General features: G+C 41.1%; 1 protein-coding gene across 13 annotated transcripts in view; it reads left to right on the forward strand.

Annotated features, from left to right (window-relative positions):
- LAMA2 (laminin subunit alpha 2) overlaps positions 1-19,804 on the forward strand; it is a 4,753,606-nt gene that overhangs the window by 3,206,375 nt on the left and 1,527,427 nt on the right. For all 13 annotated transcript variants that reach the window (XM_044064325.1, XM_044064371.1, XM_044064344.1 and 10 more), the window contains one exon: positions 14,257-14,374. In XM_044064325.1, the coding sequence (XP_043920260.1) occupies positions 14,257-14,374 (118 nt within the window). The remainder of the gene's footprint in view (positions 1-14,256; positions 14,375-19,804) is intronic.

Raw genomic sequence — 19,804 nt, forward strand, 5'->3', positions numbered from 1 at the left:
AGAACACACACCAGCACTGCCTTCAAATAAAAACACAAACCACACGCCCACCTTCACGGAGGATCTCAATATAAATCTACTCAAACAGCAGAGACCTCCAAGGCAGAAACACACTCGACCACCACAACACAACACTAATCATGAGACACATATCTCTCCTAAACAGTGTGCCACTCAACCAAAGCCCCTAAGGCAAAACAGCATGCCCAACACACTAGTCATAGGTGACTCGATAGTGAGGCACACTGATGTCCCACTCACTAGGTTGAATAAGGAGAAGGTAACAGTCAGCTCCTGTCAGGCACCAGAATCTACCACAAAACGCACACACTCACATCCCTCAATAACAGGTACAAATATGACTCTGTCATTGTACATGCAGATGTGAGTGACCTGAGATGAACCTCCCTGGACTACATGAAAAGAGACATGGAGGAGCTCTTGGACTATGTAGCCCAGATGGGTATGACCCTAGCCCTGAGCAGCATCTTACCATCACCCAGAGTGATACCCAGTACAAGCAGAAAGTGATTGATTTCAAAAACTGGTTAAGTTTCTGGTGTCACTCTAAGGGGATCTAGTGTCTGTCTGCCTGGGATGACATGACTGACAGACATCAGTGCTTTAGATATAAAAAATAATCTGAGAAACCACAACCGCAGCTGCTAAGAAACTGTTTTTAATGAAATACACTGATTATTGAGCACTTTTGTCTCAATAAAGAAGAGTCTTCATCAGAATACAAATCAAGAATGAAGGATGCACTCTTTAAATAAAGTGAATATTTAAATAGTGTATCCTTCATTCTTGATCTGTATTCTGATGAAGTCTCTTCTTTATTTAGATGAAAGTGCTCAATAATCAGTGTGTTTTATTAAAAACAGTTTCTTAGTAGCTGCTGTTGTGGTTTCTCAGATTATTTTTTATTTTTGTTTCTTATGTTTTTTTGCTTCATTGGAGACCTCGATGGTTTGCCAGAGATGGCCTGCATCTGTCACCCCTGGGCTTCTGGATACTGGCCAAGGCTCTTGCCACCCCTATCGTGCCTTTTTTAGGCAGTGGTCCAAAGAACAAATTACCACCATAACAGCTACAAACAAATGCAGTCTGAGAGTCATGCTGCTCAATGTTAGAAGTCTAAATCTCAAAATGCACTCAATCGAAGCACTCCTTAAAATGGAGAACATCGATGTTTGTGCTGTAACAGAGACCTAGTTCAAGGCAGCAGAAAGCATCCCTGCACTACCAAGCTATAACTCATTCCACACCTTTTGGCCCCAAAACTGGGACCTGAAGCTCCAAAGGCGGTGGTGTTTCCATATCATAAATGATGCGCACACCTCCAGACTGGTAGCCCAACATAATGCATCTGAGATACTTCAGGTGCAGCTAACATTGGATAAGACAGCAATTCAGGTCGTAGCATGCTATAGGACCCCAACCATGTCCCAAGGCTCACACTTCACATTCCTAAGCACCCTGGAGAATTTTAGGACTCTCATACTGGCTGACTTCAACTACCCCTCCATTAACTGGGAAAAGTACTCATGTACCAATACACTTGCCCAATGCTTTCTGGAATTCATTAATTCCAATGCCCTGGACCAGCTCATTCTTACGCCCAATAGTGGTAGCAGCATCCTTGACCTGGTCATTACTAACATGGGCGACCGTTGCTGTACACCCATAGTCAGCTCCTCCCTGGTTAGATCTGACCACAAACTAATCACCTTGGAAATCCAAATCTCCACCCCCCCACCACAAAGGTAACCACTTATAAAAACTTCTCCAAAGCTAATTTTGGGGTCCTAAAAACAGAGGTGGCTAACTTCACGGCACCCATGCAAATAGAGAATAGTTGCATGACTGCCAAATCATACACCAGTGCACTGTACGAACACGTACACAAATGATACACAAATGCATGGATCTTGCCATACCCAATAGAACCAAGGCACTCTCCTCAAAAAACAAGGAAGCCAATCTGGTGGTCCCCTGCCATAAACAAACTCTGCAACAGAAGGAGGAAACTGATGCGGAATAAGGTGAAGTCCAAAGACTGGAAAAACTCCCTTATCAGCCTCAACAAAAGGTTGAGATCCCTCATCAAATCCTCTGAAGACTGCTATGAAAAAACAGAATTGCAGCAGATAGTAAAGACAACCACAAGACCTTCTATAGTTATGTAAAGAATCTGCATGGCAATACCCAGATTTGCTCTGAGCTACTGCACAATGGTACCTCCTATAACAAGCCAACAGATATTGCCAATATATTGGCTGACAGATTCAGTTCTAACTTTACCCCCCCCCCAAAGATCAATCACAATACCAGTAGATTTCCAGGCTCTCAGTATTACTGCTGCACAGGCTAAAACAGAACTGTCCATGGCCAAGAATAAAGCTTCTATGGGACCTGATAATATCCCTGGCTGTGTTCTACATGAACTACAGAGTGAACTGGCACCTCACCTGTGTGCCCTGTTCAGTCACAGCTTAACCTCAGGCTTTGTCCCTACTGAATGGCACACTGCTACAGTCATCCCTCTCCATAAAATGGGAGTGACTACAGACCCTGGGAATTATTGCCCCATCAGCCTGATGAGTCTGATATGCAAAGCTATGGAACGCATCATCATGGACCTAATAAACAAGGATATAGGGAATCTCAAAACTCTGGATCCTGCACAGTTTGGTTTTGTGAAAGGTAGATCCTGCATGCTCAACTTGGTCGACTTCTTTGAGTCAGTCACCATCTGTGGATGAGGGCAAGGTGGTTCATACAGCCTACCTTGATCTGGCCAAGACCTTTGATACCATTCCCCACTCAGGAATCATAGAAAAACTCACTATGCTAGGCATCAACCCCTATATCACTAGGTGGGTTGCAAACTGGCTCACAGATAGAACCTCCAGTGTGAAAGTAGCTGACTCCAAGTCACGAGTGGAGTCCCACAGGGTTTGGTCCTGGGTCCTTTCCTGTTTGGTATCTACTTCTCTGAAGTCAAGGTCAACACAAAAGGATGCTGGCTGACAGAGTTTGCAGATGATTGCAAGTTGGGAGCTATTATTAACTCCCCAAGTGATGTTGACATCCTACAGAAAGGCCTCAGTGAGACCAACAACTAGTATCAGAACCATGGCCTTAAGCTCAATTACAAAAAATGTGTCATCATCCCCCTTGGGAAAAACTCGGTTCCCTTGAAATACCCCATTGATGGTAGCTCACTGAATACAGAAGGCGTTATAAGAGATCTGGGAACACAGGTTGACAACAACCTCTCTTTTGACCACCACATTGCCACTGTGATCAGAAAGTCCTTCTATGTGGCACATCTCATTACTAAGGGTTTTGCATCCAGAAAGAAAGAGGTCATTGTCTCCCTCTAATCTTCCCTCATTAGGCCATTCATCAAGTACAATGCCCCATTTGGCATGTACCTCACTAGACACCTGCAACAACTGGAGAGGCCACAAAAGTACCTCATAAAGAGGATCTTAGGCCTTTAACCCTTGTCCTAGATGAAAACTGACAATAGTGTATTCAAGATGGTGGGGGCGGATCCGAAATTTGTATCTAGAAATGCAAGTAACTTAAAAATGAAATTAGAAAGGAAAATTGTGAATAATAACCACAATCACAATTGTGTAGGCACTACCAAATGTGGAAAATGTAATCAGTGCAGTTTAATTATTAAGGTTTCACCCTTAACTTTGGAAGATATAAATAGGACTGAAGTTAAGTTTCAAAAAGGTAATTGTAGGACTTCCCATCTTGTTTATTTGGCAAAGTGTACTAAATGTCCCTGTTTTTATGTGGGGAAGACCGATAGATGCCTAAGAAATATAATTTATGATCATTGTTATAGAATAAAGAAACATGATACAAAAAATGCTTTATGGAGGCATCTAGATGGTAGCAAACACTGTGATTCCTTTAATTTTGGCATATTAGAATGTATAAAAGGGAATCTGAGAGGGGGAAGTATTAAGAACAAACTGGGTGAAATAGAGGCTAGGTGGCAGATCAAGCTTAATGCCTCGGTCCACCCAGGGCTTAATGAAACTATATCGGTTAAGCCCATACTGGAAAACAGTGGATAATTAGGACTACCTAGTGGCTTACCTACTAAGTTATGGTGACTATTAGGACGGACTTACACTTTTATAATTAGTACATAATGTAATACTACGTGTTTTACATTTGTTTAGGTTGTATTTTATGGGTGTACAAAAACTTTTTTTATAAACTTTTTTATATTTTGTTATATTTTTTATATTTGATGACTCCGGTATAAAACAAGGACGTTTCAATAGATTTGACATGGTTTTTAATGAAAAGGTGATTGCCAAGGAATTTAAGCACTGAGCACTTTAAACCATGATTACTTCACTTAATTGTAATGAATTAAAGGAGGAGACTGACTGATGATTGTATTTAAGCCAGCTGTAGTAACTAACATTAGTTCTGATGAAGTCTGCATTGAGTAGATGAAAGCGCTTAACTCATATGTATAAGAATATGTAATTTTATACAATTTTATTATTTTATTAATAAACGGAAGTATTGGAATATTGGTTGGTGTGCAGTGCTGTTACGTGTGGAGTCTGTGAACGGAGTTTGGTGTTACCCTTGTCCTAGATGGACAGACTCAAAAAACTCCCAACTATTCTCTGTCTCATATCACCTACTTAGAGGCAATCTCTGCTTGACTTACAAAGCCATGTCTGACCCAGTTCTGTTAGAAATCTTACATCTAATGAAATCCCAATCCCTCCACACCACATGGTCCTGAGACCTCAACCTCATTACCACAATCAACAGAATATGTTGGAGGAACAGGTTCATAAACCAGAAACTGCCCATGCTATGGAACAGTCTTCCCATACCTGTAAGCAGAGCACCTCACTGGCCCTCTTCAAGAGAAATCATGATGAGTGGATGAGAAATAGAAAATTCACCCCTGCGATCACACCAGTGGCTCTACTCAACAGAGGCACTAGGATCTAAGGTCGGGCACAATGCCAGATAATCCTATGGACTAGGCTTGTAAAGGCTCCAGGGCCATTAGCCTATTACACACCTATGAACCTATGAACCTGTCTGTTAAAAGTACCCTCCTTGTCAGTTCAGGGATGCATATATATATTGTCCTCCTGTGGTTGAATGGTCCCCACAACTGGCCTGCTAAATTCTATGTTAGGGAGAAATGGAGTTGCATACCATTTATTATCAGTGAAGGTGCAAAATCGTCATTATTCTTCTTGATTTTCATGGAAGTGCTAAATTGTGGTTTGGGGATTAAACCACTGGATGCAGAAAATAAACACACATAGAGATGATGCATGACAACATAGTGTGAGCCATAACAGGTGGATATCCACTCCTCATCATGGGAGCTTCCTGCTGAATTTTACAAATTCCTGACAAAGGGAAGAGGATAAAACTTGACCATAGGACTTATACCCATCATGGAGGGTCCACGGTGTAGATAAACTGGAATAGTAGGGATGAATGTGTCACATTACTTTGAGGGCTTGGAATTGCTACTCACAAAATGTAAGAACACAAATTTGTTTAATAAGGAATTAAAAATCCTTGCATGGAACATAGTCCCCTTCTACCACTACAGCAAATTAATGAACGTTATGCAGGGCTGGTGGTACTGAAGTCCAACAAAATACCCTGATGGTGAGACTTAAAAAGGTTATAGGCTCAGGTTTTAACATTTAGCTATTTCTTACCTTTTTTCACTGGTAACAGTACCAATGATCATGTGATCTTGTGCTACTTTATTAAACAACTCAATTGTAATATCTTGTTTATCTTGTCTACATCTGTGTACATCAGAATCATTTTGTCTTAGGCACAGTCCTTTGTTTTGAGGTTATGTAACATTGAAAAGGGGGGCACAGGGAGTTTCTTGTTTTATGTTTTGATTAGTTAATCCACCCATATTTGTAGCCTTAAGGATGAAGTGGGATGTGTTGGGGAGCAAACTGAATAGTGAGTTCAAGTGGAGATACTGAGGCCAAAAAAGATGGTCCACTGTGGTGATAAGGGGACATCGAGGCTGAGCTTAACCACATTGGTGGGAGCATAGTCCTTGCAAATGATATAGCGCAGTGATCTAGTGACTTTACTTACCATGTTAGTGGTAAGTAGGGCAATCATGAAAAAACCCTGAGTGTGCATTGCAAGATAATGCTGTATAAGACTGGACTTATTCTTCTTCCGTGCTCAACTTCTGCATTCTTCTTTCTGATCTGCTGGGAGCTCCACCTTCAGGTTGTACTTGATGAGGAGGCCTACACCTGCTTCCTTCTATATAGATTCTTGATTCCATTCCTATCCTGTTGGTGTCCTCATCGGGGGGGGGGGGGGATTATCCCAAACAGGGAGATGCAGATATATAGGCAGTCACTAGTCAAGATGATGATCAGCAGAGAAAGACCCAAAATACACAAATTATTATCTCTGCTACATTTTTTTTCTGTCCCAACTCACCAATATATTTTGATAGAGGCAAACTTGGTGGTATTAAAGAAGAACCATGGATAAAACACATATCTGTAAGTCATACAGATGGACACCTGGGTGAATATTACTCTTCCAGGACATTTTTTTGCACAAAATATGACATTACCACTAGTATGCATGAACTGACACTCTGATTCAAACTCAAAGGATTTTACTTTTAGAAGTCTAATGCTCTAAGATACGATTCAGCAGGAAGTATCATCTCCCAGACATTACAGCCACCTGTAAAGGCTAAAGTAAGAAATGCTGCCAAGCATTTTACCAATTACCTGTGGAGTATGAGCTTGTTTACAGAGCAGTAAGACTAAGCCTAATACTCAGGTTTACAGTTAGGAATAATAATTATTAATATCTCCATAACAGCAAGCATATGTAATTTAATATATCAGCCTAGTAACATAAATTTCGCTTAGGAGATTGGCATAATGGTGAAGGTATTTACCTCACAGACACAAAGTGCAGGGTTTTTTCTCACATGGATAATTTGCTGGACTTAAAATGACCTACAAGGATAGTTAGCCTAGTACTAATCTATGAACCTATATCATTGGTGTTTTGGGATTGGTAGATATGAGTAACAGTCTAAAATGCTGACTATAAATAATGCCCAGAGCTATGGATTAATTCTGAAATAGCTGAAGTCTCTTCTGTTTTTAAATGAATATCATGTAATGAAAGCAGTATAGTATTTTCAGTTGTTTTTGTTCCTGTTTGTATTTATTACTGGTACTACATTGCAATATATACTCAGGGCTCAAGGCCATGGCTAAAGGTGTTTCTACATACCAGCCACTTCAGCCTAGAAATATTTCCTGACTACCATCTTTAGTTCATCAGGGAGATTCATGTTTATAGAGTCTGGTGTCACTCTTTGATCACTTATCTCAATTTAGTCTTGGGTCGGTATGAGTTATGGTCCCAAAACTTGAAACAGGTGTAACACTTTGGGAAAGGTAGGCATGATGATTGTGAATCGATACCCTCCTCCCAATGTAACAGCCATGGGAAATAGTTCATATTATTTTCACCAGGGCAGGACTAAGAAGAGTTAATGTGTATATCTCTACTATTCAGTCAAATCCAGAAAATTTTCAGAAAATGTTTTTTCCCTGATGTTTACAAGCAGAGCATAGTGCTTAGTTCAGTAACTCATTTTCTACTTTGCTTGCTTTGGGAACTTCTCTAATGTTCATTGTGATGCCTGTGCACTGGCCCAGTAATCAAGAAGCCTCAATCCTATCCTTGGGTGGATAAGAAGTACACACACAGTAAAGTAAACTTTCCCTTAAGAGCACACAGAGATCACAGTCAGTCCAGGGCTGGTTTCTCCCTTTCTCTCCAGATCCCCAATAAGACTCCCCACTGGCACAGCTATGGGGTCCAGATCTTAGCCTAGTGGTCAAGCTAAATCCTCCAGCACCCTCTTTGTCCAATCACTGCTTCATGTCCCTACCGAAGTAGCTGACACACACACACTTTAAGATTTGATTTAGATACAGACACCCAAACCCTCCTGGGGAAGGTTGGCACCGGTTCTCCAGCTATGCCCCCTTTCTGCCCAGATTATAAGGTAGTACCGACTGCCACCAACCACTATTATCAGCTACTATAAGGCCCTTCCCAAAGGATGACCAATTTCACTGTGTAATATTACTGTTATTCAAAGATTAAGTGTGATGAACAGCAAGACTGTCCTAGGGCAGATAGCCTAGTATGAACCTATGAACCTATAACCTCGAAAAAGGGCATAGCAAAATAAATTTAAAATGGGTGGCGAAAGCCAAACACATTCTGGCTAGGCTTATAAATGCCCTAGGGCAGATAGCTTAGTATGAACCTATGCACCTAAGACTATCGGAGTGGATTTGACAGTATCACCAAATACATGCATGTACTCTAGTGCCTAAATTATCTCTACACAAAACAGCTACAGTTGAAAGGTTTAAAAATATTTAATAATAAAAAAACACAAGACAAATGTCATCAATTCAACAAAATGACATGAAATATAGGAAACTTTAAAACAATATTGTAGGATAGTCTGATATAAATATAGAAAACAGCTAGGCTAATCTGGCTATATTTCTATCTAACTCTAACAGAAATCACTGTTCTAAATACTACTTACATACAGAGCAAACAAGTGCTGGTAAGTGGATGTTCTTACTAGATCCCAGACAAGATACAAAATGCTCAATCTTTCTCTCTGAGAAATTCTTAAACTGTTAACACTCAGTATTGCTGAATCATTTCGCATTGCATCATTTTTATCACTTCTCCTTTAGTTCCCAGGATAACAGAAACTCAAAATTTACATTTCTGTGTAAGCTGCACCTGGCCAGGAAGCCACAGCAACACAAGACACTTTTACATGTAAAATCTAGCAATTATCTCTGTCTTAAAACAATAGAAAGAATTTGCTGGTCCAGACATTCTGTCTCCAAGGTTGAGATCAAACACAGTTGTAAGATTCCTTACTTAACAGCTTTAATCCCAGCAGAATGCACTGTGGTTACATTTTTGAAGCTCGGTACTACATATAGTTTAATCATAACATGTAGTTCTCTTTAGATTTGTAAAACAAGCCTGTGGATTAAATTAATATTTACAAATGGCATAGAATTATTTACAGAATTCTATCTAGCCAGGCTGGAAGCCTTCACATACCCCCCCCCCAGAGAACTCATGCTAGTTTTTCAAGTGACCCTTGAGAAATGTTGCTTGAAAGGGTTAGGTCTATCTGAGTATACCTTGCCTCATTCCCTGCCTTGAGAGTCCATCTGCATTGGCGTTGCTAACTCCATTGCAGTGCTGCACTGACATATATGCTTGCAACCCTAGGCTCCATCTTAGCAACTTGACATTTTGCGGGCTGGCTCAATGTAACCACATTAGAGGATTGAGATCTGTAACTACAGTGAATTTTCTTCCATACAGATAAGGCTGAAGTTTCTACAGTGCCCACACTATGGCTAGGCATTCCTTTTCTACAGCTACATAGCATTCCTACCTGGGTCAGAGCCTATGACTGAGATAAACCACTAGGTGCTCTTCTCCCTCCGAAGAAATCTGGCTAAGTACAGCCCCCACCCCATGGTTCTAAGCATCCACCTGCACAACAAATTATTTGCTGTAATCTGGACTGGCTAACACAGGGGGTCTTCCCAAAGCTTCTTTAAGCTTCTGAAATGCCTGCTCACATGCTGTGGTCCAGACTACATTATCTGGCCTGTTTTACCTTGTCAAGTCTGTGAGGGGAGCAGCTATGGTACTTTAGCTGGGGATGAATTTTATGTAGTACCCTGCTGTCCCTAAAAATGCCCTCACCTGCTTTTTGGTAACACATGCAGACCATGCTTGACTGGTTTCCACTTTGGCAGTCTCTGGCCTGATCTTACCACTCCCCACTCTATGTCCCAGGTAGGAGACATCTGCCATACCTGACATTTGCCTGGCTTAATGGTCATCCCTGCCCTCTGTTGTCTGCCCAGCACCTACCTGACATGCTGAAGGTGCTCTTGCCAGGAATGGCTGTAGCTGGCAATATCTTCTAGGTAAGCAAGGGCAAACCCTCCTGCTCCTCCTAGGATATGATCTACCAGCCTCTAGAATGTTTCTGGGGCATTTTCATCCAAAAGAGCATCTTTGTGAACTCATACAAGCCAAAAGGAGTCACAAAGGCTCACCTCTCTCTAGCCCTGGGAGTCAAGGGCAGCTGACAGTAACCCTTGGTAAGATCAATGGTGGTAAGATACTTAGTCCTAACCTACTGCTCTAGGGCCTCATCTGTCCTAGGCATGGGGTAAGCACTTGAATCTCTGTGACTATTTAGTTTCATGTAGTCCACACAGAACCTGGTGCTGCCATCCTTCTTTGGCAGCAGCACCACTGGGGTCACCCAGGGACTGTTGGACTCTTGAATCCCTCTAGTTCCAACATTTCCTGTATCTCCTCCCTCAGAGTCTGTTTGACTCTCTCATTCACCCTTTTAGGGGCCTGTCTAATAAGCCTTTGGGGTCCTGTACCCATCTGGTGCTCCACCAGGTGGGTGCACCCTGGTTTCCCAGTGAACATGTCCCCAAACTCCTGTAACACTGCTCAGATAATTGAATCTGGGTAGGGGCTAGCTGCTGGGACATTGCTACCCCTTCTACTGAAGTGTCAGTCCAAGTTTCACTGAGGAGATCAGTCACTAGATACCCCTCAGACTCCTCCTGAAATCCACTTCAAATACTCAGCACAAGGGCCTCCCTATAATGGTAAGGTTTCATCATGTTAACAAGGTACAATTTATGCCCCTGCCATCTGTCTAGCAGTTCCACCATGTAGTTAACATCACTGACCTTCCTTACCAGCTTGTAGGGTCCTTCCCAGACTGCTTGCAGCTTGTTGTGTCTGACAGGAATGACAATCATTACCTGCTGCCCCACAACATACTCTGTAGCTTGAGCATTCCTGTCATAGCAGACCTTTTTCTGTTGTTGGGCTTCTGCCAGGTTCTCCTGAGCCAAGCCCATGAGTTCCCTGAGCCTTGTCCGAAGGTTTAGGACATATGCCACAACCGACTCCTTGTGTGATTCACTCTCACCCTCCCACTCATCTCAAATTAAATCTAGAGACCCTCTCACCCAATGCCCATACACCAAATGAAAGGGTGAAAAACCTGTGGATTTCTGGGGAACCTCTCTGTAAGCAAAGAGCAGATGGAGCAAATATTTATCACAATCCCTCTTAAACTGGTCTACAAATGCCTGTAGCATGGACTTGAGTATGGAGTTTAACCTCTCAACAAGACCATTACCCTGGGGATGGTAGGGGGTGGTCTTCAGGTGCTTCACTCCACAGTATGTCCACAAACAAGCCAGCAGGTCTGACTTGAAACTGGCACCTCTGTCAGTCAGTATTTCTTTTTGGAAACCTACCCTTCTGAAAATCTCTAACAAAGCATTTGCCACCTTTTCTGCCTCAATGGAGGACAAAACCACTTCCTCAGGGTATCTTGTAGCATAATCTACTACCACTAGGATATACATTTTCCCTGTGGAATTTGGGGTACTAAGAAGCCCCATGATATCCATAGCTACCCTCTGAAATGGCTCCTCAATCACAGGCAAAGACATCAAAGGAGCTTGCACCTTGTCTCCTGCCTTGACTACCTTTTGGCTCTGCTTACAGGTCCCACAGTACTCTTTTACATCTCTGGAAATCCCAGGCCAATAGAAGTTCTGCATAGTACATCTCTTGGTACATTTTATGCCCATATGACCTGCAAAGGGAATGTCCTGAGCTATGGCTAGAAGTGACAGATGGTAGGCTCTAGCCACTACCAACTGCTGTATTCTCTCACCTTCTAGTCCTCCCTCTGGTATCCACTCTCTAAACAGTAACACTTTGTCCCATTATACAGAAACCCCCTTCCCTTGAGAATCAGGTGCCTCACTAGCTACTCTCTCTGCTGCTCTGTTTCCAACCCCCTGGGCTCCAACCCAAGTCTCTTTTGCTCCAGATGGATTTTTAAGTCCGCTGCAGAAAGGTTGAGCTGCCCATTCTCTGAGTGTTGTACATCTCCACGGCCATTCTGATTGTCCTCCTGGTTGCTATTCTCTGATGCAATTGTGGCCAAAGCTGCAATCATGTTTGCTTTAGTCAGGTTTCCATGCACCAGTCCTTTAGCCTGGCACATCTCAGCCAACTGGCTCCTTGTCAACTTACCATACTCCTCTGTTGACATGCTTGCCTGCTCTCCCTGACTAACTAAGCTAACAAAAAAAAAATAAAACAATTGTGATATGAACTCTGAATGTTCACTAAGTGACTGATCACTGTACACAAGCTACAGGAATTAACTATCCACACCACTACAAGCCAATTAGTATGTGATGTGGTTAACTCACCACTATCAAACAATTAATATTTGATGTGGATATCCCAACACTGCTAAACAATTAATATGTGACACCCATGCACTGGCCCAGTAATCAAGGATCCCCAATCCTCACCACTAGCACCAGTGAGGGGCATGCACATTGGGGGGATAAGAAGTACACACAGTGAAGTACAATTTCCCTTAAGAGCACACAGAGATCGCAGTCAGTAAGGGGCTGGTTTCTCCCTTTCTCTCCAGATCCCCAATAAGACCCCCACTGGCACAGCTATAGGGTCCAGATCTCAGTCTAGTGGTCAAGCTAAAACCTCCAGCACCCTCTCTGTCCAATCAGTGCTTTGTGTCCCTGGCCAAGTAGTTGACACACACACACACACACACACACACTGTAAGATTTGATTTAGATACAGACATGCAGACACTCCTGGGGAAGGCTGGCTCAGGTTCTCCAGCTATGCCCCCTTTCTGCACAGACTATAAGATAGTACCGGCTGCCACCAACCATTATTATCAGCTACTATAAGGCCCTTCCCAAAGGATGACCAATTTCACTGTGTAATATTACTGTTATCCAAAGAGTAAGTGTAAGAACAGCAAGACTATTGGAGTGGCTTGGACAGTATCACCAAATACATGCAAGTACTCTAGAGCTTAAATTATCTCTAAAGAAAACAGGCACAGTTGAAAGATTTTAAATATTTAACAATAAATAATAAAAACACAAGACAAATCTCATGAATTCAACACAATGACACTAAAGAGTTCAGAAATTACAGGAAACATTAAAACAATATTGTAGGTTAGTCTGACAAATATAGAAACAGCTAGGCCAATCTGGCTATATTTTCTGTCTAACTCTAAGAGAAATCACTGTTCTAAATACTGCTTACATACAGCGCAAACAAGTGCTGGTGAATGGATGTTCTTACTAGATCCCAGACGAGATACAAAATGTTCAGTCTTTCTCTCTGAGAAAGTCTTAAATTGGTAACACCCATTACTGCTGAGTCATTTCACGTTACATAATTTTTATCACTTCTCCTTTAGTTCCCAGGATTACAGAAACTCAAAATTTACATTTCTTTGTAAGCTGCACCTGGCCAGGAAGCCACAACAATAAAAGATACTTTTACATGTAAAATCTAGCAAGTATCTCTGTCTTAAAACAATAGAAAAAATTTGCTGGTCGAGACATCTTTTCTCCAAGCTTGAGATCAAACACAGTTGTAAGATTCCTTACTTAACAGCTTTCCTCCAGCAGGGTGCACTGTAGTTACATTTTTGAAGCTCAGTACAACATATAGTTTAATGATAACACATAGTTCTCTCTACATTTTTTAAACAAGCCTGTGGATTAAATTAATATTTACAAATGGCATAGAATTATTTACAAAATTCTATCTAGCTAGGCTGGCAGCCTTTACGTTCATTAACATTTCTCAACACTCTGCTTGCCCTATCTGAAATAGTTGTATCTTTCTAAGGTCTTAAATTTTGGGGAAAAAAAACAATGCAGAATAGTGTTGACTGAATAGCATCACCTGGTTGCAGTTTGTTTGGATGTGTAATCAGATGCACAACTAGGTTTCTTCCATTTCGTTTAACTGTGTAGACTAATTTTTCTAGTTGTAGTGATTATTTATGGAAAAGCACTATATAATACTACTGCATATTTCTACAGCGCAGTAATAATTCAACCCTTGACTAAGCTGTGAAACATATGTATTGTTGTTCATTATGTTATGCATTGTATATCCTGCAACTTTTTAATACTTACTTCACTAATTCAGTTTATTATCTTGAAGTGATTTAGACTGTATTCTGTTTTACAGAATTTCTGAGATCTCCATGGAAGTAGCTGAAATAGGAGAGACATCCATCATAAGTGAACGCGCAAGACAGATTGAGAAATGTGAATGCCTACCTGGTTACTCAGGATTGTCATGTCAGGTACATTATCATCCTTTTGAAATGAATTACTATATTTTGGCAAGCAGAGTTGTGAATGAAAATCATTGCTTTGTTAGAGTACCTATGTTCCTTCTTGAATGAATATTATAAAAATATCTTTAATTAAATGGGTAATCCACTCTGAATATGCAAGCTGTCAAACTGATATATTTGAACACTGGAATTAGCACCTAGGTGGTAGCAGAGGTAAAATGTTGGATGGTTAATAAGATACATGTGGGATTAGAATATGGACTTATCTCAGAAGAAGGCATGGTTATTATCAGGGCATCACAGGAGTTATTAGTGGTTTTATTCATTTGGTAGTTTATTCACAGGTTACCCATTTTATCTGTGTTCAGACTGTTGGTGAGCCAAAGCCTGTACCACCCCTTACTGAACACAAAGAAAAGGAACTAATCCTGCATGGGCCATCAGCCCATTGCAGGATGCGTACACTCATTCACTCTTACATAGTAAATACCCTTGTCTACAGTTTGCAGTAACACCCACTTACCTAAAGCACAAAACACCTTTGAGGCATGAAAGGAGATTGGTGAACCCAGTGGAAAAAAATACACATGGACTCAGAAAGGACATGCAGTGTTCACACAGACTTTACCACAGATAAGAAAAAAACAAGTGTTGTCCTTTGCAATTCCTTAATATAGTAGCAATGCTGTATTTTTTAATGAAATGTATCTTTTTATTTATTTATTTTTTTTTGCAGACAAAGATATGCATCAGTGCTAATGTAGAGGAAGGATTAGAAAGGTTGAAGAGAGTCCTAGCAAGATAAAATGTGTATGTATGTATATATATATATATATATATATATGGGTCTACTTTCATACACCGAACGTACGAATCACCGACACACACATCCCCGACCCCAAACAACCGACAACACACCACACCGACACCGCAACATACCGAACAACAAAACACCGACACAAAATACGCCAAATACACAAGCACACAACAACACATCCACTAACCTAAACCTAAACCCTAACCCTAACGTCCGACACTATCGCACACTTCACCGACCTGCACCCTAACCCTAACTCACTTACCCACCCCTAACCCAAGCACCGACACCATCGCACACTTCACCTACCTGCACCCTAACCCTAACTCACTTACCCACCCCTAACCCAAGCACCGACACCATCGCACACTTCACCTACCTGCACCCTAACCCTAACTCACTTACCCACCCCTAACCCAAGCACCGACACCATCGCACACTTCACCTACCTGCACCCTAACCCTAACTCACTTAACCCGTCCCAAAACTACAGTCCCTCACTATCACACACTTACCTAACCCGAACCCTACCTCCGACACAAACACACACTCACCTGTCCCACAGCCTAACCCGACATCCCACAATTTCGCACACTTACCTGACCGCTCCTAACTCCGTCACTGTCGCACACTCATCATGTAACGATCGCACATTTCCCTTGTCGGTCTTTCCGCTGTCGGCGAATCTCCCTGTCGGTGAACCTACCTGTCGGTCGTTTAGTCTCCTCTTCCCGCGTGTCGGCGAATCGTCGGTTCGGTCTCCCGAAGTAGACCCATATATATATATATATATATATTTTTTTTTTTTTTTTGACTTTAGAGGAATGGAAAATCACTTAGTGAATTACAAAACTCAGTTAAATCATAAACAATTTCAAGGTAATCAGCATGAACAAGAATTGAAAGGTTCTTGGTGTAATAATATTAGATGACACAAAAACAAAAAGAACGCAGTAGGCAATTATGGTAGGACATTTTTGTGGTTCTAGGGTGTAATGCTTAGCACTGCAGACTATGAATCCAGAGATCCGAGTTCAAATTTCAATAGAACTTGCTCCTTATTATGTTTTGAGCTACTTGTTAGTCTATTGATTAGTGCCCTAGATTGGGAGCTAATAATTAGGCCCCAGTGGCCTAATGGTAAGGCATTAGCCTACTAAGTGAGGCATTATGGGTATGAGTCCCATCTGGTGTGATTTAATCTTTTTAGTGGGTTAGGAAGTGGCATACAGGTTAAGGTGTTTACCATATAGACACAAGGTTCAGGGTTTGATTCTCATCTTTGTGAAGCGCAGTTGGGCTAAAAAATGCCTCTAGAGTTGCTAGCCTAGTAATTACTTATGATTTTATGAAACTATGACACAGTTGGACAGAAAACTGTATCATGACAATATGGGCAGCATGGTGGCTTCGTGGTAAGATATCAACCTCACACCTCCTGCCTTCAGTCCTGATCTTGGGTCACTGTTTGTGTGCAGTTACATAGCCGGCATTAGGCACCCACCAAACCCGCTGCCACGGAGGGCCCCTAGTTATCTCCCTGCACACAAGGGCCCCCACTAACAATGTGCAGCCAACTTACACACAAGCGGCCGCAGGTTTCTCCTTCATTCTTGCCTGGTTCCAGTTCTCACAGACTCGTAATTACGGCAGCGTTGCAGAATTCACAGCACCATCAAAAGTTTTAATAAATTGCCTTCCTGTAAGATGTGATGTCAGCTGAAAGTTTCACTCCATCATGTCTGCTTCAGTAAAGCAAGGACCTGATTGGTTGCAGCAACCAAAGAAGTAAGTTGTTTGTTTTATTTTTTCTCTTCAAGGAAGTGGTTCTTGCAACACACTTCCTCTGTCAGCTGCCTTTAAAATAGCACGTGTGTAGCAAGTATTCCGTTCTCTTGTTTTTCAAGAGAAAAGTTTGCTATGCTACTTGGATTTTCGGGAGATCTTTTATTGGATTACTGGTGGTGTGAGGAGGACAAGGACTTTGGAACATTCAGACAAGCCAAGGAACTGCATTTTCAACTACCCTTGTAAGGGCATTTTTTAAAAGCTCTGAAAAATTGTCCTTTTAAGGACAAATTTAAAAATGCTGGAATGGTCTGTGTGGTAGCAATCAGGGGGTCAATTTTTAATTTAGTTTGAGTAGTGAATTAGTTGCAGCCTTCCACTACAGAAAAAGGTAAGTTGCTGAGTTTTTGGGTTTTTTTTACTTTTTTCTTTGGGAGGGGGGACACAGAGAGATGAGGATTGTAATATTTGTCCCCAGAATTCTTGGATGATTGGGGGGTGGGGGTGGAGATAGGTTTTGGTTTAAATAGTTTTATTTTAGCTTTGTCCAGAATTCTTGTGCTGAGAGATAACGGGGAGGGGCTTCTCTGTGATAATTAATGTCCAGATTCTAGTTTTTTAATCAGTTCTGCATAAGAATAGTCATATTTTTTACTTATTTATTTTTGCTTTGTCCAGATTTATGCTGATAGGTTGGTAGTGGGGTGATAGTGACTGAGAAAATGTAGATGATGATTTAATGTAGACTAATGCAAACCCTGCTATTCTAGTATTTCTTCTTTAAGTTTGTAACATCCATATTTACAACTGTCTCTTGTGCTATGCCTTTGTTCTATGATTTTTCTGCTTTGTCCAGAATTGTTGTGCTAAGAGGTTGGGAGGGGAGTATGGGCTTTAAGAATGTTGTAGAATGTCCTCATGTCTGCTTGGGATTTTCTGCTCTCTCTCATGAAAAATTTTAGTCCATGCAATGCAAGACCTGTTCTAGCATTTTTATAAGTTTATTAGATAAGTGTTTAAATGCCTGATGTTATACGTCTTTGCTCTGCCTTTTTTTCTTTTTCTTTTTTTGCTTTGTCCAGAATTGTGCTGAAATAATGTTACAGAATGCACAAATATAATTTTAATGCAAACCCTGTTCTACAAAGCTTTCTGCAATTTATAATAGCTATGTTTTAAACTATCCCTGATTTTCTGCCTTTGTTCTGCAATTATTTTGGCTTTATCTAGAATTGTTGTGCTCAGAGGTTACGAGGATGTTAGGGGTTGTGAAAATGTCACATGGTATTCTAATGTTTGGTATTTTTGGTCAGTTTTGCATAAAAAGAAAAAAAAAAAACATGTTGGTTCAGGCAATGTATGCCACTGCAAAATCTGTTATACTATCTTTATTGGTTCATAAACCAAGTGTTTTGAATCCTAATATTATGCCTTTGTCTTGTTTTTTTTGTTTTATTTCTTTTTGCTTCATCCAAAATTATTGTTCTAAGAGGTTGGTGGTGGGGGTATGGGCATTGTGAAAGCTGTGGGACTGTTGCTTGATATTTGTGGTCTGTCCCTCAAAACAATTTGGTTTTCTAGAAAAACTTTGAGATTGAAGCAAAGTAATACACCAAATTATGGGAAAACCCATTCAGTCATTTTTATAAGGTTTTCTCTGATGTTTAGCTTTTGTCTTATGCTTTCATGCTTGTGCTGAAGGGTTGCAGGTAGGGGCTGTGAGAATGTATAGAGTACAGGAATTATTGTAATGCACACTGATGGAAAACTTGTTATATTATCTTTATAAGTTTAAAACAATGTTTAAAACAAAATGCTTAACACTACTGCTAACATTATATCTCTCTGCTCTGCAATTAATTTTGGCTTTATCTGGAATTATTATGGTGAAACATTGGGAGGTATGGGGCTGTGAGAATTCTACAGAATGTACTGATGTTTTCATTCATACTAATGCATACTCTGTAATTCTAGTACCTTTGTAAGCTTATAATAGCAATTTTTAAAGCTATCTCTGATGTTATGCCTTTGTTCTGTGATTATTTTTGGCTTTGTCTAGAAATGGGCTGAAACGTTAGGCAGGGGTAGGGGGTGTGAGAATGATGGTCAGTGTTGAGATGTTTACCTGGTATTTTTGGTCTGTAACCTTCAAAAACATGTGGGTTCATGCAACTCATGCTACTGCAAAATCTGTTCTAACATCTTTATTAGCTGAAAAGCCCATTTTTTTAAAGCCCTAATCTTATGTCTGCATCTGTATTACGTGATCGAACAGTGAAATGTTCGAACACGTAATAATCGACTCCTAAATGTCGAAACGCTGTAATGTCAAATGGCAAAACCCCCCCAAAAAACACCCAAACCATAAAAATGCTCTAAGAAGGGGGGAAAGCCAGCCACACCCCCTCTACTTAAATATACCAATTCTGAGATCACACTACAGTGCAGACAATGGAAAACTTCCATGTTCGCACTGTACAGAGATCACCATTGAACCGTTCGACATTCCGACAGTTCGACATTTTGGGGTGATTATTACGTGTTTGAACATTTCACTGTTTGATCACATAATATCGACCCTTATGTCTTACGTGCTGAGAGGTTGGTGGTAGGGGTTATGAGCTTTGAAACAGTTTCAGACCATGCTTGATATTGTAATCTGCCCCTCAAGGCAATTTGGTTTTCTAGCAAATTTTGTGGATTGAAGTAAAGGGAAGGGGGTATGGCCACACCTTACACCCTCCTAGGTAAGGCCCCAAGCATGACACTTGCTGAGGGCCCCCAGAATGCTAGCACCGGCCCTGGCAGTTATGCATGCTCACCCCATGTCT

This window comes from Protopterus annectens, chromosome 1.part0, assembly GCF_019279795.1.
Source record: "Protopterus annectens isolate FY-2018-M chromosome 1.part0, PAN1.0, whole genome shotgun sequence".
NCBI lineage: Eukaryota > Metazoa > Chordata > Ceratodontiformes > Protopteridae > Protopterus > Protopterus annectens.